Source organism: Eumetopias jubatus, unplaced genomic scaffold (assembly GCF_037043125.1).
Source record: "Eumetopias jubatus isolate StellerSeaLion01/CBP00866 unplaced genomic scaffold, mEumJub1_p1.0 scaffold_5, whole genome shotgun sequence".
In the NCBI taxonomy this organism is placed as follows: domain Eukaryota; kingdom Metazoa; phylum Chordata; class Mammalia; order Carnivora; family Otariidae; genus Eumetopias; species Eumetopias jubatus.
In genome coordinates, this window is record NW_028274811.1 from 58,263,697 (window position 1) to 58,286,917 (window position 23,221).

Genomic DNA, 23,221 nt, shown 5'->3' on the forward strand with positions numbered 1-23,221 from the left:
AACAAACAACTTTCAAGGTAGCTAGACCATTTTACAATTTCAGTGGCAACATATGAAGGTTCCATTGTCTCCTTTTCACTTGTTATTACCTGTCTCAGATATTAGCCATCTAGTGTATATGAAATAGTACTGCATTATGGTTTTGACTTGCATTTCTCTAATACCTAATGATATTGACCTTCTTTTCACATGATTATTGGCCATCTGTATATATTCTTTGGAGAAATATCTTTCACAGTATCTATTTTTTTAAATAATTTTTATTGTTATGTTAATCACCATACATTAGTTTTTGATATAGTGTTCCATGAGTCATTGTTTGTGCATAACACCCAGTGCTCCATGCAGAATGTGCCCTCTTTAATACCCATCACCAGGCTAACCCATCCCCCCACCCCCCCCAGAACCCTCAGTTTGTTTTTCCACAGTATCTATTTTTAATTTATTGTTGAGTTTTAAGAGTGCTTTATATATTCAGGATACAAGTTCCTTATCAGATATATGATTTGCAAATATTTTCTCCCATTCTATGGGTTATCTTTTCATATTCTTGATAGTGTTCTTTGAAGTATAAACACTTTTCTTTTTTTTTTTAAACATTTTATTTATTCATTTGAGACACAGAGATACTGACAGAAAGAGAGAGCATGAGCAAGGGGAGAGGCAGACAGAGAGGGAGAAGCAGGCTCCCCGATGAGCCAGGAGCCCGATGTGGGGCTTAATCCCAGGACCCTGGAATCATGACCTGAGCTGAAGGCAGACGCTTAACCATCCGAGCCACCCAGGCACTCCTAAACGCTTTTCATTTTGATGAAATCCAATTTATCACTTTTTTTTTTGTTACTGTATTTTTGGTGTCATCCAAGATCCCTAACTCAAGATCACAAGTATTTTCTCCCATATTTCTTCTAAGAGTTTTTACAGTTTCAGCTTTTATTACGATCTTTGATCCATTTTGAATTAATTTTTATATATGACATGAGGCAGTGATCCAATTTCATTTTTTTGTATGTGGATATCCAGTTGACCCAGCATTATTTGTTGAAGAGACTATTTTTGCTCTTTTGGAAAAGTCTTGGCAACCTTGCCAAAACTCAAGTGATCAAATATGTGAGGTTTTATTTCTGGACTCTCAATTATATTTCACTGATCTGTGTATCCTCCTTATCCAGTACCACTGTCTTGATTACTATAGCTTTGTAATAAATTTTGAAATTGGGAACTTTGAATCTTTTAATTTTGCTTTTTATTTTCAAAACTGTTTTAGCTATTCTGGGGTCCCGTGCACTTCTATATCAATTTTAGGATCAGTTTGTCAATTTCTGGGGGGCAAAAATGTCTGCTGGGATTTTGGTGGAGACAGTGTCCAATATGCAGATCATTTTGGGTAGTGCTGCAATCTTTTTCTTTTTTTTTTTAGTGCTGCAATCTTAACAATATTAAATCTGATCCATGAATATGGAATGACTTTCCATTTCCTCAGTTTCTTTTAAAAAATGTTTTGTAGTTATTCATGTGCAACTCTCTTGTTTCTTCTTTAAATTTATTTCTATGTAAATTTATTCTTTTGGATGCTACTGTAAATTCATTTCACTTCCTTAGTTTTTCTTAATTTTTTTTTCTTAGTTTCATTTTTGGATGTTCATTACTAGTGTATAGCAATACAATTAATTTTGTATACTGATATAGTGTACTGAAACCTTGCTAAATTCATTTATTAGTTTTAATAGTTTTGGCTATGAATTTAAGATTTAGTATATAGATCACGTCACTTGTAAATACAGTTTTATTTCTTCCTTTTCAATATGGACACCTTTTATTTCTTTTTTATTGCCCATAACACTGAACAGTGCCATCCTTGTCTTCTTTCTGATCTCAGGGGAAAAAGTATCCAGTTAGTCTTTCACCATTGATATGACGTTAGCTCTGGGGTTTTCACAAATGTCCTTTGTTATGCTGAGGAAGTTCTCATCTCTTCTTAGTTTGTTGACTATTTTTACCATGAGAGGGTGCTGAAGTCTGTAAAATGCTTTTTCTTCATCTACTCAGATGATCATGCTTTTGTCCTTTATTCTTACTATGGTATATTACAGTTATTGATTTTCAGATGTTAAACTGAAATAAGTCTTATTTGGTCATGATGTATAATCCTCTTTACATGCTGTTGATTTGGCTTGCTAGTATTTTGTTAAGGATAATATACTTATTTTCTCACTTAACATCTTATTAGAATTTTCCAAACTCCTTATGAATTCTCTGAAATACCATTTTTAGCATATCTATCTACTGCAATTTAAGTATTTTCCTGTAAGACATTTAGGATACTGCCAATCATTCATTTATAAAATATATCTTCAATAGACATTTCCATTCATAAATCTCTGCCTTTTTTTAAAATTATTTCCTTTAAAGAGTTTTCTATAAGTAGAATCTCTGGGTCAATTCATGTAATCATTTTAAATTTTTCATTAATGGGTGCCTGGGTGGCTCAGTTGGTTAAGCAACTGCCTTCAGCTCAGGTCATGATCCCAGAGTTCCAGGATCGAGTCCTGCATCAGGCTCCCTGCTCGGTGGGGGGGGGGGGGGGGGGGGGAGTCTGCTTCTCCCTCTGACCCTATCCCCTCTTGTGCTCTCTCTCTCTCTCTCTCACTCTCTCAAATAAAAAAAATCTTTAAAAACTAAAAATAAAATTTTCATTAATAATGTCAAACTCTTCTAGGAATATCTTCAATTTATACCTCAACAGCAATAAAAATGCTTATTTTTATAAGCATTATGAAGCATAACTTCACCATTTCCTTGCTAATACGAACCCTTATAAAGACTTTACTAGCTCAAAAAATGAATAACAGTATTTCTTATATTAGGGATCTGAATTTGATAAATTATCTCTTCAAGAAGAATGAATTACTGAAATAAAATGAGTGAAATGCTATTTTTAACAATGTCTTATGTGAAACATGATCACAGCAGGAGTAAATACAAACATCTAACTAACATTATAGTAAAACCTCTTTAAAAAGTACTTTCACCATACTGGAATAAGATACCTCTTAATGATCAGCTCCTATAGACAGTTCACCAAAGGAATTTGTCCAAAATACACCAAACTTTTTCTCCTGTTCCTATTCTCTATTCCCTCACTCATGTATTTTCATTTGAAACCTTACGACCTCTGTCAAACAGCAAGAATATTTTTTAGGGAATTTTAAAAAAGCATCTTTTCAGATCAAATAAACCATAGAAATTCTCATCAAATCAATACTTTAATAACTTCCTCAAAGAGAGTCCACTGTTAAATTGGATACAAGCATTTCTGGGCACTTTCTTCCCTGGAAACTCTACTAAATTGATAATAAGAATAGCAATGGTAGCACAAGATGTCTACCACAGATGCTGCTTTTTAGGAAAAAAATCAAATACCTTGATTACTGGCACACAGCAATTCTTTTTACATTAAAAAAAGTGTTAGTTCCAATATAAAGACAAATTAAAACAAATAAGGAAACATCACATTTTACAAGACTCTATCCTCAAACTTGCTGACATTATTGAAAAACCGTGGCACTTTCTAAGAACATCCGAGGTGATTTCTTCTGTAGGAATCAAAGTCACCAAGTCCTCTCCAACATGGGGCAGACTTCCTATCATGTAATAAGCCCCAACTAATATTTGTTTGTAAAATTAATGAAACTAATAGTAGTAGCCAATTAGCCATATAACATTTCTTTGAAATGAAGTAATTGATTTGTCTCATCTTTATGACCTTATAAAAAGCATAGATTGAGGGACAAATAAATCCATGTTTTTAATTCAAAGTACAAAAAAAAACCCAGACTAGCTACTGGTATAGCCATTCCGCAGGTAACATCTCTCCCTAGAATTAGCTACAAGAAACATACGAGGTACTATCCTTTTCCTTTTGTTATATATTCACCCCTTGACCTAAATTCAAATTCAAACATTCTAACATTTAATATATAAGCACTCAAAAATCCAGTCTTACAATCAAATGGCTGTAGGTATGTGTGGAAGAAATCATACTTAAAACCAACAAAAGTAATTTCATCTAACTTATTAAACATTTTTTCTGAGACAAAAACATTATCGTAAAATAACAGCTTAAGATTTTACCTTCACAGTAGACTGGAAGCAGGATACTTTCCGAACTTGTCTGCCAGTATCACAATCCCATAACTAAACTTCTGTTAAGAAATAATTTCTAAACAGAATGTTAAAATCTCAATTAGGAGGTAAGTTTTCTAATAATTATAAATGTTACACATTCAGGTAGAAAAATCTTGAAATAAAGCTAAAATATTTAGCATTTATACTATTACTAAAATTAAATCATATAGTAAGTTACCAACTTAGCATAGCAAGCTTACAATCTAAAATAAGCTCGAGACAAATTTTACTATTAAACTATACGTCAACAGAATGAATGGTCTGAATACTGAATATTTATGGGCATTAAATATTACAAATGTTTAAATTTCAAACTTATTCTCCAAAATAGTCCACCATGACCTAATAAACATTGAACATAAAGTATTTATACTAAAAAACTATCAACTCCATTAATTCTTACTTGAAAGCTCCTTCAACATGCATGGCAGAATTTACTACTGTTATACTAATTCAAAGAAGCCAGTTACAGTGTATTACTTGTAAACATATTTAAAATAATTAGAGGACCTCCATTAAGTGTCCAAGGTTAGTTTGACTTAAGAAGGGTAAAGATTTTCAAATTTTTCACCCCATTTCCTAAGATAACATATACATTTTACAGCATGTCTGTGCACCCATTTATATACATGCATACAAATATATATATACATACACACCCATGTATATGGATAGACTTAAGACTATCACCTGACTAAAATTAAAAATTTATCTTCAACATTTAATAAAGTTTGTTAATAGTGGAGGCTCAAGCAGCCTGGAATTATTTTTAACAAGAAAATTCAATGAAGAAAATGATTCAATACCATCATTTAAAAGTAAAGTTCATACTGATACTGTCTCAACTACTCATCTCCATACTATAACAGCAATTTAATATTTGCCTCTAAGCATTATTATAGTACCTTAGGAATAGTCTAATAAAAACAAAGTATTTTAAATTCTATTTTTGGAGATTATACTGATACTGAAAACAAACAAAAAGCTTAGGCCCTAAAATAAATAATATTTGTCTCAACGGAACAGTAGTAATAAAATTACTCTGACTTAAATATATGTAATACTGCTTATGCAACACTGTCATCACCACAAAATACAGTTTACCACATGTAAATCTTACCTTGAAATTTTTTCACCTATTGGCAATCTGTCTAGAAATCACCTGAGCTAATGAACTCATTTAAAGTATGTTATGGGGCGCCTGGGTGGCTCAGTCAGTTAAGCATCTGCCTTCAGCTCAGGTCATGATCCCAGGGTCCTGAGACTGAGCCCCAGGTCGGGCTCCCTGCTCAGCAGGGAAGTCTGCTTCTCCCTCTCCCTCTGCACACCCCGCCCATGCTAAGGCTTACATGTGCTCACATGCTCTCTCTCTCTCTCCCTCAAATAAGTAAATAAATAAAATCTTTAAAAAAATAATAAAGTGTATAATAAGGTATGTCTTGGTTCTGTAGAAGCCCAGGAAACACCTACCCCTTTGGGCATACTCCAAAACTTACTTTCCTAATACTTCAAACTATTTAAACAGAATTCTCAGATAAGCACAGACTATTTAAAGCTAATCTCGGATACCTTTTTTTTTTTTAAAGTAAGATTACAGTTTCCTTTAAGTATTTGGCTGAGGGCTTCACAAATCTAATTCCTCATATAAATATTAAAGGCTGAATTTGTTTAAGGGAAGTATTTTATGAAGGCAATAATATACAGTGGTTCAGAGTTCTGACCCTCCAGTCAGACTGCTTGCCATCTGCCCTCTAGTGGCTGTATGACCTAGGGCAAGTTACTTAACCTCTCTGTGCCTCTCTTTTCTTTTCTGGAAATGAGAATAAAAATACTTATATGAATTAAACATGTTAATATATGTAATACGGAACATATGTAAAAACATATGTAATATATGTTAAATAGAACAATGCCTAGCACACGTAAGTGCTCTCTAGAGAACTTTACCATTATTTTTAAAAACTAAATAAACACTAAGCATATGGTAATTCACTTTTCTGCCAAGCTCAGATGTTCAGAAGGTTCTTATGGGTTGGGGCCGTTACATTTCTTTTGCTGTACAATACTGTACAGACAAAAATGTAAATTATTCTCCAGTCTAACTCATCTTTGTTTCTTCAAATATCTTACAAACTAAGATAAGTAAGTACTTTTAAGCCCAAATTCTCCATTTTCTATAACTTGATATAATAGTAACTCTGGAAAGAACAGCTTTAGTCATGGGGTTTCCATCAATAATAAGCCTTTAACCTATTTCCAGTCTAACACTTTTCAGATGCCTAATACTTTTAAGAGGTGTATTATGAAGGTTAGAGCAAAATCATTTTTGCTAAAATGAATGTACAGACAAGCCCCCAAAGGCTAAAATCTAATAATGTATGTACTGGTCCCTTGGGTCACTATAGCTATTTCACTTTCTTCCAGATTTAAGGATATAATAACTGTTCTATCAGCAGAGGTTGTCAAGATCAGTTGGTTTTTTTCTTCACAAGCTTCCAAGGAAGGAAATGTAATAAGAGCTGTTATCTTTTGAGTGTGTCCATTAAGTTCCAGAAGTTTTTCTCCTGTCTGAAATACCAATAAAAATTTCAATAGGCTTACATCATATTTATAACTTAAATAATCTTAAATGACATTTAGAAGAATCATCGTGTAGAAAATAACATAATTCCATTTTTAATTACTTAGATGTTATAACTTAACTTTAAGCAATCAAATAGAATCTAAACAGGTACTGAAAGAGTAGCCATAAATAATTATTTTCTAATAGAAAATACCAATTTTTAGCATAGTTTTACATGAAAATTTAAAGGGCTATTCTTTTTTCTTTAAATTTTTTTATTGTTACATTAATCACCATACATTACGTCATTAGTTTTTGATGTAGTGTTCCATGAGGCATTGTGCATAACACCCAGTGCTCCATGCAGAATGTGCCCTCTTTAATACCCATCACAAGGCTAACCCATCCCCCCACCCCCCTCCCCTCCAGAACCCTCAATTTGTTTTTCAGAGTCCATCGTCTCTCATGGTTCGTCTCCCCCTCCGATTTACTCCTACAGGGATATTCTTAAAACCACACCGTATGGTTTTAAGAACTGTATAAATTAAGCATAAAAAAATCAGTAACTAATCTGTAGGAAAAAATATATGGAGTTCTCATTATCCAAGTATTTGTTATCTAATCTCCAAAGTTAAAATATTGTTGAAGGAAATAAAAGTTAGCATAACAACACAATACATATACTGTACACATCCAAGAGTAGTAGTTCAACCATTCATAAAGTCAGTCTCCACTCCATCTCTAACATCAACAGCTATTCATTCCTATCTATCCAGTGTCTTCAGCTATCAGTCTCTCACTGACTTTCCCAAGTAGTAAACACAAAAAATCCAATGTAAATGTAACATAAGTTGCAAATCCTTCCAAGGTTGCAGGATTTCATGAACATGGTGAACATAATGTTAAATAACTGCTTTAATCACTGTCAAAGCCACTGAGAAATGAGGATCTGAAAGAGTCAGCCCAGATAACAATCCAAGTAACAGTGAGAAGATAAATGTTTCAAAGGAGAATAATTTGAATATCAAAAGATCAGCCTTAAAAATTTGGTGAGGGCGCCTGGGTGGCTCAGTTGGTTAAGCGACTGCCTTTGGCTCAGGTCATGATCCTGGAGTCCTGGGATCGTGCCACATTGGGCTTCCTGCTCAGCAGGGAGTCTGCTTCTCCCTCTGACCCTCTTCCCTCTCGTGCTTTCTATCTCTCATTCTCTCTCTCTCAAATAAATAAATAAAATCTTTAAAAAAAATCTTTAAAAAAAAATTTGGTGAAGCCTTAAATATTTTTGAAAAAAAATTAGCCTTTTATTACATTCCTATTAAAGTCAAACATGAGAAGACTATTACATTATGCTATCGTACAAGTTTGAAATAAATATTCTAACTCCCACAAAAATAAATCAACACTTGATTCATTTTCAGAGTCAGCACATAGTTGCTGATAACTTAAATTTTGTTCAGTAAGATTAAAACTTTCTCTATTATGAAATATTGGCCCCCCATTTTAAATGGATTCATCCTAAGTAGCCTTTTCCAAGTATTAATTAGTTTCAGTATACTTATATGCAGGTATATACCCAAATAATGTTTATGAATGCAAACTCAACTATACAGTCATGTCTTTATTACACAATTCACATAGAATTAATACACACCTGGGCATTCCACACAACTACAATTCCGTCATCACCAGCAGACGCAAATCTGGATACAGAAAAAGGTTAAAAAAAAAAAGAAAAGAAATTTCTGGTGACATTTATATGCTAAAATTTCTAAGAACTATCAGAATTTATTAATGGTATTTTGACTAACATTAAGGCTGATTAAGTTAAGCTAATTCAACAAATAATCATGGACTACCTTCTAGGTTTTATGCCAGGTACTGAGGTCCAAAGATAAATAAAGCCATTCACAGCATTACAATGAATCAACTGCTAAAACTGTAAGAAAGAGGGAGACCTATAAATAATCTTTAAAGTCCTTCCTGGCTTTAAAAATATGATTAAACCCTGACAGGTGATATGAAACCAAACTGAGGAAGAGCTTCACTGATAGGAAGTGATATTCCAAGAGTGGAACAAAGGAATCATGTCTCTAGATAAGTTCATTATTTCTATTATTTTCTCTGTAAAGATATTTTAACTTTACTATTTAAAGCCAAGATCTCTCCTTTGCTCCACCTGGCTCTTAGTCTTTTCATGTAAATACTGTGTTCTTAGTTTAGAAGCTTTGAGGTTTTTTGAGGGTTTTTGTTTTGTTTGTTTTTTAGTGAAAATGTTTGAAATGCAAAAAGGTAAAGGGAAGTTTATTTCCTGCCATGAGAAAAGAGCTGTGATGAACTCAGTTATAGCTTCTCCCTCCTCTTTACTTCCCATTCACTATACATAAAGGAACAATCATATACATTTTGTAGAGTAGAAGATATCCATGATACAAAGAATGCCAAGAAAAATAATTTGTTGTACACGATTACTCATCATAGCGAATGCATTACAGTATCAAGAAAGCACTGTTCTCAAGCAATGTCCCAACATGTGGTATAAAATCACACCATAAGCATGTCAAGTAATTTATTAATAATGTAGTATATAAGTTTGTAAATGATTCTTTAATGAATCAAAATTGATCCAAAGTTGTTCCCATATCACTTTCATTCACCTAAATTCAAGGTTTGTTTTTTGAAAAGGAAAGAAGTGGTATTATAGAAAGCCAGCTATGAACTGTGCATAACTGGCCCCTTATAGTTAACAACCATTAATAATAATAATTTAAAAAAAAACATTAATAATGATAATCCACTGGGAGCTGTGACATTTTAAAAATGTGTTCTTCCTTGCAAGACTGTTAGTGGGTTTCACAAAATCTGGGTATGCCTTGTCTTCATTACAGGAAACATTGTTAGCCATACAGGTCTATCACTGGGGAACTGATACACTAAGACACAAAAGTTACTTTGTTACTGAGAGTATCAGGAAATTCTAACAAATTTTACCACTATATGAGATCCATAAAATCTCACTACTTCAGCCATTTCCTTAAAACTCTAAACTGAGCTTCAAGTTCTAATATCTCATGCTCAGTTTCGGAGTCCCACAAGTAACTGTTGTCTTCACTGGCTCTGACAATTCCCATACTCATTTCAGTATTCATTTCTAAATCCTTCAATTATATTTCCTACTATAGGAGCTAAGAGATTACTCAGGAGATGGGAAATTAGTTAAATACATCCTCACCAAAGTCTGTTAACAATTTTTTAATATAGAACTATATATCTTTTTTAATGGAAGGACCTTTAGAACTTCCTAGGTAGCTAATAAGAAATCACATGCAGAATTATTTTTTAAATCCATGCCTAACATTTATTATTTCAAAATGAAGTATATAAAAAATCTGGAGATTAAAAAGAAAACATTTTTAAATTAAAAACACAATTTCTTATTTTAAAACATACATTTTTCTGAATCAGAATACGAAACAATGCCTAAGTATCAAAAACAGTTGCTGAACGTCAATCTTTAATAGCTTATGTTTCTAGGCCTATTGATTTCTTTTTATTTGTATAGTGATGGTGGGGAGGCAGGACTCAAGGTCTTAAGTTTTCTTTGGTATAAAACATCAATTTCTATTGATTCTTGAAACTCTTATAATTGCTTTTCTCCTTTCTAGAAGACTGCAGGTTTAAAATACATACTTTTTTCTAACCCTGATTTTTAACTTCTCATTATTGTTTTATCATGTCTGAATCTCATGAGTTTACAATGAGAGACGATTGAACAGTTGAGAGTTTAGAAATGAGATATAGAGCATTTCACCTCAAACTTTAATTCAATCAGTAGTGAACAAAAGTTAAATCTAAACAATGCTCAATGTAATGCATGAAATCACAGCCAATTTTTTATTGCTCAGAGGTCAATTACCCAGTTGGTGGATATTCGGGCCTTTCAATTTTCTTATATATTCTCTATTGCTGCCTTTTTCTTTTTTTGCCATTTCAGTATTTGTTATTACCTCCTCTAAAGAGAAAACATGAAGCAAACCAATATAACTTTGCTACATATTAGTATCACCCATAAAATAACGAATAAAGGGTTGGGAGATCATTTGCAAATTACAATTATCCACGCTATTAGGATGGATAATTGAAAACTAGCTACACTTTATCAGTTTATCTTAAACTATAATCAGTTCATCCTAGTCAGTCAAGCACACACTTCAGCCATCTGCAAATCAGAAATGACAATTCAACCCAAGAATTCCTAATAGTAAGATACATTGTAATTGCTAAAAGAAGTCATGAACTATAAAAAGGAGTAATTAAAATGCCAGTAAGGTTTAAACTATTCAATGGAAGGAAGAATTGTGGCTGTACTGCATTAAAATTACATGTAGTAACTTTTTAAAACATTCTAAACTCACAGAATCCAAAGATTCAAGTCTATAGCTAAGATTTTAAGAGAAACACTCCTTACCGATTAGTACAAAATGTATTTAGTGAGATTCATGCAAGGTGACAGGGAAATGTCAAGATCAATTACATGTGGATCTTGCTTCAAGATGTCAAAATTCAGCGACTGTTTAGAAATGTATTTCATCAACTTTAAGATATCAAGTATAAGACATTCTATACTGCCAATTATAACTGAAAGACACTAACAATTTTATAATATCTCCAAATTTCAGAGATCTTAAAATAGGGAAAAAAACAGGCTTCTTAGAATCAATGAAATATAGTAACTGCCATATTTATTGGTGTTTATGATTGGCATTTTCGAGTCCAACAAATCTCTGATTATCTCTAGGAGGTTTAAGGCACCAAAGAAATGCTTTTTCAATGAATAAATTAATGAATAAGCAAACATTTAAGTGTTGCAAGGGCTCTGTAAAATAGGTAATCATTAAGTGTATTAAAGTAACCTCATTTTTCCTTTTATCATTAACATATGAATATACTGTCAAAACAAATATTAAAATAAAAAAAAACTTAAAACTCAGAAACCCACCACACACATAAATTCCTTTTCTTTTCATGTTGCTGTCCCATACTTATATATATCTTTCCACTTGAAACCATGTCTTCAAAAACACTCATTGAGAGTATATGATTAAATGACCCAACAAGGGGCAGCTGGGTGGCTCAGTCGTTAAGTGTCTGCCTTCAGCTCAGGTCATGATCCCGGAGTCCTGGGATCGAGCCCCGCATCGGGCTCCCTGCTCAGCCAGGAGCCTGCTTCTCCCTCTCCTGCTCCCCCTGCTTATGTTCCCTTTCTAGCTGTCTGTCAAATAAATAAACTCTTTTAAAAATAAATAAATAAATGACCCAGCAAAAACTATATGCATGAAAAGAAGTTTAACAAGGTGAAACATGATTTAATGAAGACCTATAGCAGAGCTTCTAGAATGTTCCATCCTCTCCTACCCTAATTATGAGAACTAAACTTATCATGAGAGTTGATGATTCACTCATTCATTCAAGAAATATTAAACACTAACTATATATTAAGCATTAAATTTAACTATATGTATATATGATAATATATATTTGATACTGAATGTAAAGATCAGTAGACTAGTTCTTGCCCTTAAAGAACTCAGTCTACATTACTAAGTAATGCTATAGGGTCCAGATCATGAATCCATTGAGAATTCTCATTTGTACTCCTTTCAATCTATAGAAGTCATTCCTTTTAAACACCTTCCCTTTGAACATCTCAGAGAAAGTACTCTCATTCTTGCCAACTGTGAACTGAAAAGTACAGCAAAACTTCACAAAGATTTGTATAACACAAAATATTTTCACAAGTAATTTCTATGTCTATTACTTAAGGGCTTATTTAATAGTTCTTATTCATTTGAATTTATTTCAATTAGGTCAAAGGTGCTACAGATTCAAATATAACCTTAGAGGACATAATGAAAGGTACAGTCCATAAAACTTCCTGTATTCAATATCTACCATAAAGCACTGGAAAAATAAAAAGAGAATATTATTATGGCAAAATAAAAAATCCTGTGGTTAACTCCTCACCTAATCCACAAGTACTTTAGTTGCACGAGGCAACTAAAATAGTATATATTTTTTACAATAAAATAGAAATGAAAAATGGTACAATACCAAAAACCCAACCAAACTGAAAAGATAGAAAACTTCCATTTAAAATAGATTTTTACTTATCTGGTATGCTTGAACTACTTGAAGAAAATCAGAGAAGTATGTGGAAACTTGTAAGAGAAGCGGAAGGGAACCTGAAAGCGTTTTCATGAGCCATACACATTGATGTCAATGATCCTTTCAATAGATTTACTGGAACATCAAACTTTTTTTTTAAGAAAAATGCATAGATTAACATACCTCTAATATCTCAATGTCTAAGGTCCTTTTTTTAGCTCACACACATACACATAGTTTTCATGGTCATTAGGAGAGGTAAACCCTTCATAAATTCTTCCCTCCCCAAATCACAAACAGAAAGCTAAACTACATCAAAGTTTACAAATATTAGAAACCCAAAACTCCCTAGGACTTCTATCAGGGGAAACCTCCATTCCTTGAGCTCAAACTTCTGCGAAAGAATTTCTACTACTAGAGAAACATCCCTGGCCTCTCTCTGCCTGGCTGGTCAAATAAATGAGTGTATGAGAATGAACTGAGCATGCTCAGTTAGGACCCTGCAGGGTTTTCTCTGAGGATTTATCTGTTTCTATAGGGGAAACACTGTGCTTTGCTCTTATTTTTCAGGGAAGCCTACATCTGAGTGGGAGGCTTGCAGATGTCCAGGTGCATACCAGTGATTTGGGTGAATAAGGCTACCTAACACAAGATGAAGTATCAGAAATCCCACTAGGGTTATATATCAAAGCCAACATCGTTTAACCCAGCTTTTTGCCAGTTATTAGTTTTTATGTTTTAAGTTTTTATGATTCTTGCACATAATATCTAAGAAAAAGTTTTATTCTGAAACAAAAATACCTTTTAAATTGGCATTTTTATTTCCTCTCTATCAAATATATATCATTCTTCAATTTTTCATTATGGATAACATAAACATACATCCAAGTATAAACAGCATAACAAAAATCCCAGGTACTCCTCATCTCTCTTCAATAATTATCAACTCATTGCCAATATGGTTTCATCTGTATACACACCCAAACCCCGCCCTGCAGATTATTTTGAAGCAAATCCAGTAACTACATTTCATCAGACAATATTTCAATATGTATCTTCTAGAACTCCTTTACATCAGAACTAAAGTTACCATTTAATTTCTTAATGTCACCACATACTCAAGGATCAAATTTCCCTGTCTGATTTTTTTTAAGTTTATGAGAAGCAGGATCTAAATAAAGTTCATAATTGCAGTGGTTGATGTATCTCTGAAGTCTCTTCTATTCTACTGATTCCTTCTTCCTATTTTTCTCCTTGCAATTAAATATTTATGTCATAGAGTTCTCAGTCTGGATTTTGCTAGCTTCCTTCCTCTGTGGTCATTCAACATGCACCTCTGTCCCCTGTATTTCCAGTAAATTGACAGATCTAGAGGCTTAATCAGATTTAAATTTGACTTTTTGGTAGGGCCATTTCATGGGGAGTTCGCATACTCCAACAGGAAATGTAATTTCTGGTAGTCTTTTATGAGCATGTGATATTAACAACCATCAATAAACTGTCTAAATTTGTTATCAGAGGTTGCAAAATTACATTATTCCAATTAAAGCTAGGAATAGCTTTAATTCTTCTATAAAGAGAAATTTCCTCTCATTGATTATTACTGATCCCAAGATACAGTTTGTATAGGAAAGGCAATATACATCTTGCAGATAGTCGTTCAAGAGACGAAGCTGCCCAGCTCTCAAGAATGTGGTTACCGGGCGCCTGGGTGGCTCAGTCGTTAAGCATCTGCCTTCGGCTCAGGTCAGGATCCTCAGGGTCCTGGGATCGAGTCCCACATCGGACTCCCTGCTCTGGCGGGAGTCTGCTTCTCCCTCTCCCCACTTGTGTTCCCTCTCTCGCTGTCAAAAAATAAATAAAATCTTAAAAAAAAAAAAAAAAAGAATGTGGTTACCTGCCTCCAGCTGTTCACTTTCAGGCTTTCAAGCCAAAGTCATAACCATCTCAGTTGGCTCCCAGCCAAAGGAAATTAAGTACGTTCCTGGATGACCCTCAGCCAGTGACTAAGCAAGGCAGGGTTAAAAGTCCCATTTGTTTCTATCCAACACAGAATTCCTCTAAAGAGCATTCTTTCCTCCAGAGTTCCCCACTGGGCCTAGAGAGACTGTCAGATCTACACCACAGTCTGAGATAGCTCCCCTTGTCTAATCCTGCTTCCTCCCTTTTCCTTTCATTGATGTTTCTAATAAACCACTTGTGTGTTTAATTCCATTTTCCTATCTGCTTTGCAGGGAACTCAGGTATGAAAAGGGTCTAAATCACCTTGACTACTGATTTCTATTCTCCGAATGTCAATGAGAAAGATAATTTTAGCTTAAGAATATTTCCTTAAATAGGGTGCCTGGGTGGCTCAGTCAGTTAAGCAGCTGCCTTCAGCTCAGGTCATGATCCCAGGGTACTGGGATCGAGCCCTGCATTGGGCTCTCTGTTCAGTGGGGAGCCCGCTTCTCCCTCTCCCTCTGCCTACTGCTTCCCCTGCTTGTGCTCTCTCTCTGTCAAATAAATAAAATCTTAAAAAAAAAAAAAAAAGAATACTTCCTTAAAGATATAACATAATGTTTGTTGTTAGTGAATTATCCAACTGGATGAGTTTGTTTAGTGTCTTGTAAATGTACAGCTGGACCAGCTATCCTAGGGGCACATTCTGTTCTCCAGTCTGGCATTTCATGGGTCACCTAATTTTTTTCCAGTCATGATCACCATCCTACATAACCTTGTCTGTTTCCTGGAGGAGCAAGGAATGGTCAAATAAGCAACAAAGAAAAGTATTCTTAAAATGTGTTATGAACTCCATTTAGTTTAATGTGTCAAATGCTAGAGTATTACATGCAATTTTAGCACAGTCCATTTTTTGGAAGACTCTTGCTGAGGCTTAGCCTTCTCTAGTGATCTCCCAATCAATATGACCCTCACTTCATGTTCAAAAAACACTAAAGAAGAAAAGAAAAGGCAGCTGTCTGTTAGGTTATACAGGATTTATTTTGTATCTTCAAAAACCAATCTGTGAAAATTTTCCACTCACTGATTTTAGCTGAGCTGCCAAGAAAACAAGAAAATCCTTCTGCAAAATTCTCAATAAAATGATATTATCTAAAGACCTGAAGCGTGAAACCTGGATTACAACAGCTGACCAAAAAACCAGAATGTAGTAAGGTCCACAAAAATTAAATAAAAACATAAAAAGTATAATATATATTTCTCTAATGTGACCATACACAAATAATGTACATTAGCAATGGTAAAGATAATTCTAAATTATCTAAACTACTAAATTAAGAATGAAAATGCCATGCTTTTAATTCTATTTAAGTAAGTATTTATATAGTTTGTAGATTTCTTATATCTTCCTTACCAGTAGTGACTCCTTCAGGGTTTTTCAGGGCAGAATTAAATTTTTTAAAACAAACATACATTGAAACTTCTATAGGTCTTTCACTGACAGGAAAACCTTGTATCTAACTAGATGTAAATTTTGACACAGCAACGACTTGAGCACAAAGAATTAAATGTGACTCATGTAGTAAAAACTTCACTTTATTGGAAAAGCCAAAATGTAGGTTTTTCATCTATTTCGAGGCATTCAGATTCCGTGTGATCGGTAACAAACATGGCCACAAATTATCCTCCCTTCCTGTGTCCACCAGCATTAGCAACAGGACTTAGTCGCTTCTCCCCTCCAGAGGTAGAGTTTATTTATCCAGGTACTGAATCTGTGCAAGCTCCTGACTCACTCTGGCTAATGAAAGAGCAGCAAACATGATAGAGAGTCTTGGGAAGAGTTTTACATCAGGGCTCGCCCTTTCGCTCATATCAGAACTCCATGATCACTATGTGCACAAGCACTTGAGCAACCATACAGAGAGAAAGCCCAGTCATCCCAGCTGAGGCCAATATGAACCATCCAGCCCAGCCAATTTACCTGTTGACCATACATGCATTAAGTAATCCTAAACAAGATCAGCTGATCTGGGCACAGATGGAAAAAAAAAATACCCCACCCAGCTGAGCCTCCCTCAGTAGCTACCTGCAGTTAGTGAGTTAAGTAAATAGCAGGTTGTTTGAAACTGCTAAGCTTGGGGTGGTATTTGAGAGAGCAATAGAGAACTGATGTATTTGTCTATAATTTTTTACTGTTTACAGAACATTTACTACCTCATTAAACAACTGATTTATACAGGAGCATTACTGTGGGGAACATGTAATCAAATATCAGCATTTGCACAATTATCATTATTCTACGAGATAGGCTTTTCTGCAGATTCTTCTATGTAATAAGAGCCAACAGGACATTTCACAGGATGAATAACAACGAAAATGGAATCTTAACACTTATTTTATATAAAAATTTAAAGATTGCATCCTGAAAGTACATTGTATATTTTTTATTTAACTTTCTCAGACAACATGATCTGAGGATTCCTTAAGACCCAAATATTAGTGATTATGGCCTAAGAAATCATTTGGGTTTTTTAAAACCTACCTAGCAACTTAATATGGTAAAATAACAAAAAACTCTAGCTGTCCAAATATCCTATATTTCCAGAAATGTTTAGTTTCAAAGATCTGACTGGCTGGCTAAATAAACAATGTCTCAGAACATATCAACAATGAATACTACCAAAAAGTCTGAAGATTATTATACTATTGTTTACATGTTATTATTTGGCTGGCTCATATCACAACAAAACAATGTTGATAGGCTAGTAATATATATAAGAAACGAATCTTCTCGAGCAAAAGCTGAGGAACATATTGTTGTAAAATAATTTGGCTGGATTGTGTCCCTGGTTTCTAGAATGGAGCTGGGCTCTCCAGACCCCGAAATGATTCAGGGTGGGCCCTCTAGACAATCTAAGGATAGGGTCTGGCCATGTAGGAAATATGAACCACGTAATTAGAGGGTTGTGCTTTGAGCCACAGATATTAGCCTGACTTCTCAACCTGGCATTGGAGTGTGAGGACAGGGCAGGGAGAGAAGGGATGGAAATTGAGTTCAATCGGGTGGCAAATGACTCAATCATTCCTAGTAATGAACCCCAATAAAAACTCTGGATACCCAGAGCTTGAGTGAGGTTCCTTGATGGTAATACACACTGATGTGCTGAAAGGGTGACATATTCTAAGGACACAGAAGCTTTGCATTTAAGGCCTTCCTAGACCTGGTCCTAAGCATCTCTGCACTTGGCTAGTCCTGACTGTATCCTTTATAAAATTGTAATCCTAAGAATACTGCTTTCCTGAGTTCTATCAGTGCTTCTAGTAAGTATCAAACCTGAGGGCCAGCTGGTCAGAAGTGGGGGTGGCCTGGCACCCCTGGAGACTGCAGCTGGTGACTGAGGAGAGGGAAGTGCTGTGCAGGACTATGCCCCTAACCTGTAAAATCTGACCTAACTCCAGGTGGTGTCACACTTGCACTGCACATGGTAAAAGCAATACCAAAGACATAGGGAAAAAAAGCAGAGAGAAAACAAGGTTAATAGACATTAGAAGTGATGATCAGAATTAGGAATAATCACAAGAGTAGTCACCCATGGAGTCCAAAGTGGAAAAAAAAAAAAAGATGGTTATCAAAGGTAAAAGAGAAAATTAGAGATGAGAATGGGAAAATTGATAGGGAAAACAGGGGGTTAGGGAGTTAGGATGGCAGGCAACACGCACACTTAATAGTCTGGGGAGTCACTCATTCAAGAACTATCTATTAATTACCTGCTACACGTAAGGCACTGTGCCAGGTACTAAGGATACTATGGTGAATAAGAAAAACATGCCTCCCCCATGAAGTTTAGATTCTAGAGAAGATAAATATTAAACAGTTACAAAATTAACTGTTTTTATGCTACATGCTACTAAGCATTTAGTTGAATAAGGGCTTAATAAACAGATATAAAGATCAGTAATAAGCTAAATCTACAGTCCTAAGACCTACATACCTCATCTCTACTTGCAATTAAACACAACACTGAACATGTTGACAAGAAAGTAAATAATGCACATTTTAAAAGGATTTCCTCAATAACAAAACATTCAGATTACTTACCTTACCTTCCACTAAAAATAGCACATTCCTAATAGGTACTTCATAGTTAAACATTCCCTATATTTGTTTCTGAAATTTATGTTCACCTTAACATAACTCCCACTCAAATTTTAAAGTCATTCCCTTCCTCAAAACTAACAAAAAAACATTTCTAAGCACTAACAACAAAAAACAAAAAAACCTCAAACAAGAATCACCATCAAGTCACCAGATATGACACCCTGACTTCTGGGCAAAAAATGACTTTGGCACATATTTGATCAAGATGCAGATGTCGATTTCTAATAAATGTTAGTAATGATCAGATTTGAAATTTTTACAAAAGATATTAATTATGAAGTTGTTTTTAAATATGTGATTCCCTAAAAATTCTTTCCAAACAGTAGGCAATTGGACAACTAGAGCTTCTTACCTGTATTCATCTAACTGCACCAGAAATCGTACAATATCATGATGAGCTTTCAGTACAAGCAGTTCAGTGTAGGGATTCTGGGTTTGTTCTTCACCTATTGTCTGTAAAGGAGATTTCTTGCATTGGGGAAAAAAAGAAAAGAAAAACAAAAGAGAAAGAGATTAAATGATTTATGATAAAAGACCATACTGAAATAAAACTGCATGGTATACATCTAAGAATACAAGATTTAAAGAGCTGTAAGATACCATGTTCTAATACTATATACTATTTCCCCTAATATCAATTAACTACCAATTTAACATACATTTTTCTTACTACAAATCCACATCATGTTAGAACTGATCTAAATATCCTTAAACTCAGATCGTCATTCTTCAGCTTGTTAACTAAAAACAATGTAAGTAGAGGGGAAAATCTCACCCTTGCCATAAATTTTAGTTTTTTTAAGTCACCATAAATTTGCAGAAAGGTGAATTTTATATTAAGAAATTATACCTCAATAAACCTGACCTAAAAGAATCAATGGGCCAATCCAATTCAGTATTTAGAATGAGTGTTTCTCAATTAAAACTTGACAGAAACAAAACTGCAGGTCAAAAGGGTAAATACAGATTAAAACAGTGCCCAAAACATTATAGGCACTCAATACATGATTGCTGACTGAATAAAAGAAGGAATGAAATCTTTCAGAGCTGATAAATTCAATAAATTCAAGTTTGGACAATAATACTGATAAAGATAATTGCTAACATTTACAGAGAATTAGGTCACAGCCCATATGCCAGACACTGTGCAAAGCACACATGGCATATAATTCACTCAACTATTCCGCCGTAAGGTAGCTCTTACTATCCCCTTTCTATAGTCAAACCCAGTACTATTTCATGATAAATTTCTCAAACTTGCCATTATTGAGATTTTGGACCAGGTAATTCTTTGCTGTTGAGGACTATTCTGTGTAGAATATTCAACAGTATCTCTAGTTTCCACATACTAGATGCAACAGAAATCTAATCTCCCCCATCCTGAAAATCAAAAATGTTTCCAGACATAGCCAAATATGCCCTAAGGGCAAAATCATCCCAGCAGAGAAATACTGCTAAAACTAGAAGCAGTTCTCGCATAAATTAAGGAAAATCATTGGTTCTGACAAAGTACAATTCACAATGGTTATACAAGTGAAGTACTTTAACATGAAAAATGTGTAACCTAACATGCGTAAATGTTTTCTCCAAAAAAAATCACCCCCAAAGCAGTGGGTGCTTTTTATACCATCTCATTTCTAGCAGTGGTTCTGAAAAGAAAAGCAAAAGTGAGAAATTTGAAAACTGTATACCACTTCCCTCAAATGAAAGTTCACCAGGCATGGAAGAATTAGATAATGAAATTATATGATTAATCAAATAATCGGGTTAAAACAGAATTATCATGTCACATATATAATTATCTACAACTATTCCCTAATGTTTAAGATTTCAGCCTATCTGAAATGAACCTGATTTGAAATATTTTTTTTAATACAGTAAGCCTCAACTGCAAAGGTATGAGGAAGTTAAAAGTGAGAAGTAAGGCTGCTGACTTACAACCCCAACTTTTTAAACAATCAAAACAACTATTTCCTATGATAAATAAAAGGGAATCCAAATACAAACTCTAATTCTCGGGTGGCAATCGAAATAAATTCCAGACCTCAATCCTTTTAAGATTCTAAAATTATTTTATTCTCAACACTTCAAATGTAAATTACAGTTAATCCAATTATTCAGGCCCATGAAGAAAGCGTGACTATGTTACCAAAAATAGTTAATTAAAAAAATTTTCTTGACTTTGAAGCAAATTATTTTTTTAAAATAATTTTATATTTTGTTGTTGTTGAATAAATAATGAAATAGATTTTCTATTCCCTGAGCAAGCATCAGTTGATGTTAGGAAGTGACACCAATTCTAATAAACGAGAAAGTTGCAGTCAAAGTTTGCTTCCTAGTTAAGTCAGATAATTTTATAATTGAAATGAAGCTAGTTTAAGTACGGAGAAGACTAGTTGTTGAACCTGTTGTTGAATCATATCAGCTTCAGTTTCCTCCTTTTGAAAAGGGGGTATTTAATTCTCGAGGTCTTAGGGGAATCAGGAGTTCCCACTAGCTACAGTCAGAGCGTCCCCATCCACGCCAATCCCCCCCTCCCCTGCGCGCCAAACACGCCCGCGACGGCCTCCAAACCCACAGGCCCCGCCTCTGCATGGGGCCCCAGCGGCTGGACCTGGAGCAGGGCTCAGACCGAAGCCACCGCTCGGGCAAGCTCGGCCTCTGCGGGGGCAGGCAGGGTCGCCTGGGTGTTTACCTCCGCCAGTCCCTGAGGTTCTCGGCCTCCCCCGATCAGCCATCGCAACATCCGCGCAGCAGCACCGACTCGCTGGGCCCAAGCCCCAGTCAGCCCGAACTCAACGCCGGGCTCAGCCTCCCCCTACCTCCTGGATAGCAGCGCAATGGAGACACAAATACTTGCCGCCCGATTCAACCACGGAACGATTAAGTACAAGGCCGAGCCCAGGGAAGAGAAAGATTTTTGTCCCCAAAGCGCTGCCGTACTCAGCCACACAGGTTTGGTTTGGGGAAGCCACCAGGAAAACAGCAGGCGAAATCTAAAGTGGCGCAGGAGGTTCAGAGGCGCGCGCAGCACCCAGTGAGCACGCGCGGAGGCCTCCCCTACTTTGCGCTCTGAGCTTAGGTGGCTTCAGCGGCCCCTGGTGGACAATGTGTAGCACAGCACTTGGAGCCCGGAAAACAACCAGTACCAATAGTACTCCTCATTTTTGGTTGGCTTTTGACCTTCACTTGGCTGGGGTACCAGAAAACTAGCACCCACCCCCCACCAGTTTCCTAAAGAACTGACTGGAGAAGGTGTACTTCAGTATATTCTGCATACGAACTAATCCAGTAGCACGTGTGTACACCAGAATAAATCTGACCAACATTTATTGTGTGCTGTAATAGAGGTATCGTGCTAAGGAAGGCTTTACATAAATTCTAATGGTAACCCTAAAGTCCCTATTCTATTAAAAACAAAAACCAAAAAGCCCAAAGTCCAGAAAGATTAGTTTGTCTAAGGCTAACAGCTTGGAAGTGACTATGCTGAGAATGGAATACAATCTCCATGCTCCAAAACTACTGCTCTTGACTGTATGCTATAATGTCTAACCCAGAATCTCCCTAAATAATAGAAAGCACTTTATATCCTCTACTGTGACTACTAGATTGTCTTAGGCAGTCAAAGGTTTGTGGTCCTCTACTCTGGCTGCCTATCAGAATAACGCAGGTAGTTTTTTTGAAAACTACATATTCCTGGCTCCCACCCCTGACTTATTAAAACAATCTCTATGGTTAAAACGTAGGAATTAGGGTTTGGGGAAAGTTCTTCAGGAGATTCTGATGAGTAGCAAGGTTTGAGAATCACTGTCTAGGGACTACTTATACTTAAGTCTACAGAAGTTCATACATATATTTGCATATGTGATTATTAGGTGCAAATGAGGGTCCTAACAGTAAATTCTTACAGAGAACCTATCCACCTGTTCCACCCAATGCATTAATTCAACAAATATGTGCTGGGTACAGATGTGCTGAAAGGCAAAAGGCAATAAAATTGCTGCTCTCTAGGATCAAGGCAGAATATACTGAACACCATTAATAGAGGACCATACACTCTACTTAAAGGTATGTTATTTAAGGGCAGCTGCTCAATCTAACTGCCAGTCCCTGGAGAACTGGGATCTCTTTGTATTCATTTTAAGTGCATTTGACAAAGGAACACTCCCAAGGGTCAGAAAAAGGTTGCCTTCAATATTCGAGCCCCA

At 35.2% G+C, this 23,221-nt stretch overlaps 1 protein-coding gene across 6 annotated transcripts in view; it reads right to left on the reverse strand.

Moving 5' to 3' along the window:
- WDR41 (WD repeat domain 41) overlaps positions 1–22,046 on the reverse strand; it is a 98,891-nt gene extending 76,845 nt beyond the window's left edge. For all 6 annotated transcript variants that reach the window (XR_015768182.1, XR_015768179.1, XR_003611007.2 and 3 more), the window contains exons 1-5: positions 21,709–22,046; positions 19,366–19,481; positions 8,403–8,451; positions 6,625–6,756; positions 4,135–4,197 (exon numbers count right to left, since the gene is read on the reverse strand). Coding sequence is in view for 1 of the 6 variants with exons in the window: in XM_028114582.2 (XP_027970383.1) it covers positions 4,135–4,197; positions 6,625–6,756; positions 8,403–8,451; positions 19,366–19,481; positions 21,709–21,759 (411 nt within the window). In the remaining 5 variants the exon portion in view is untranslated. The remainder of the gene's footprint in view (positions 1–4,134; positions 4,198–6,624; positions 6,757–8,402; positions 8,452–19,365; positions 19,482–21,708) is intronic.
- Positions 22,047–23,221: the final 1,175 nt, after the last annotated feature.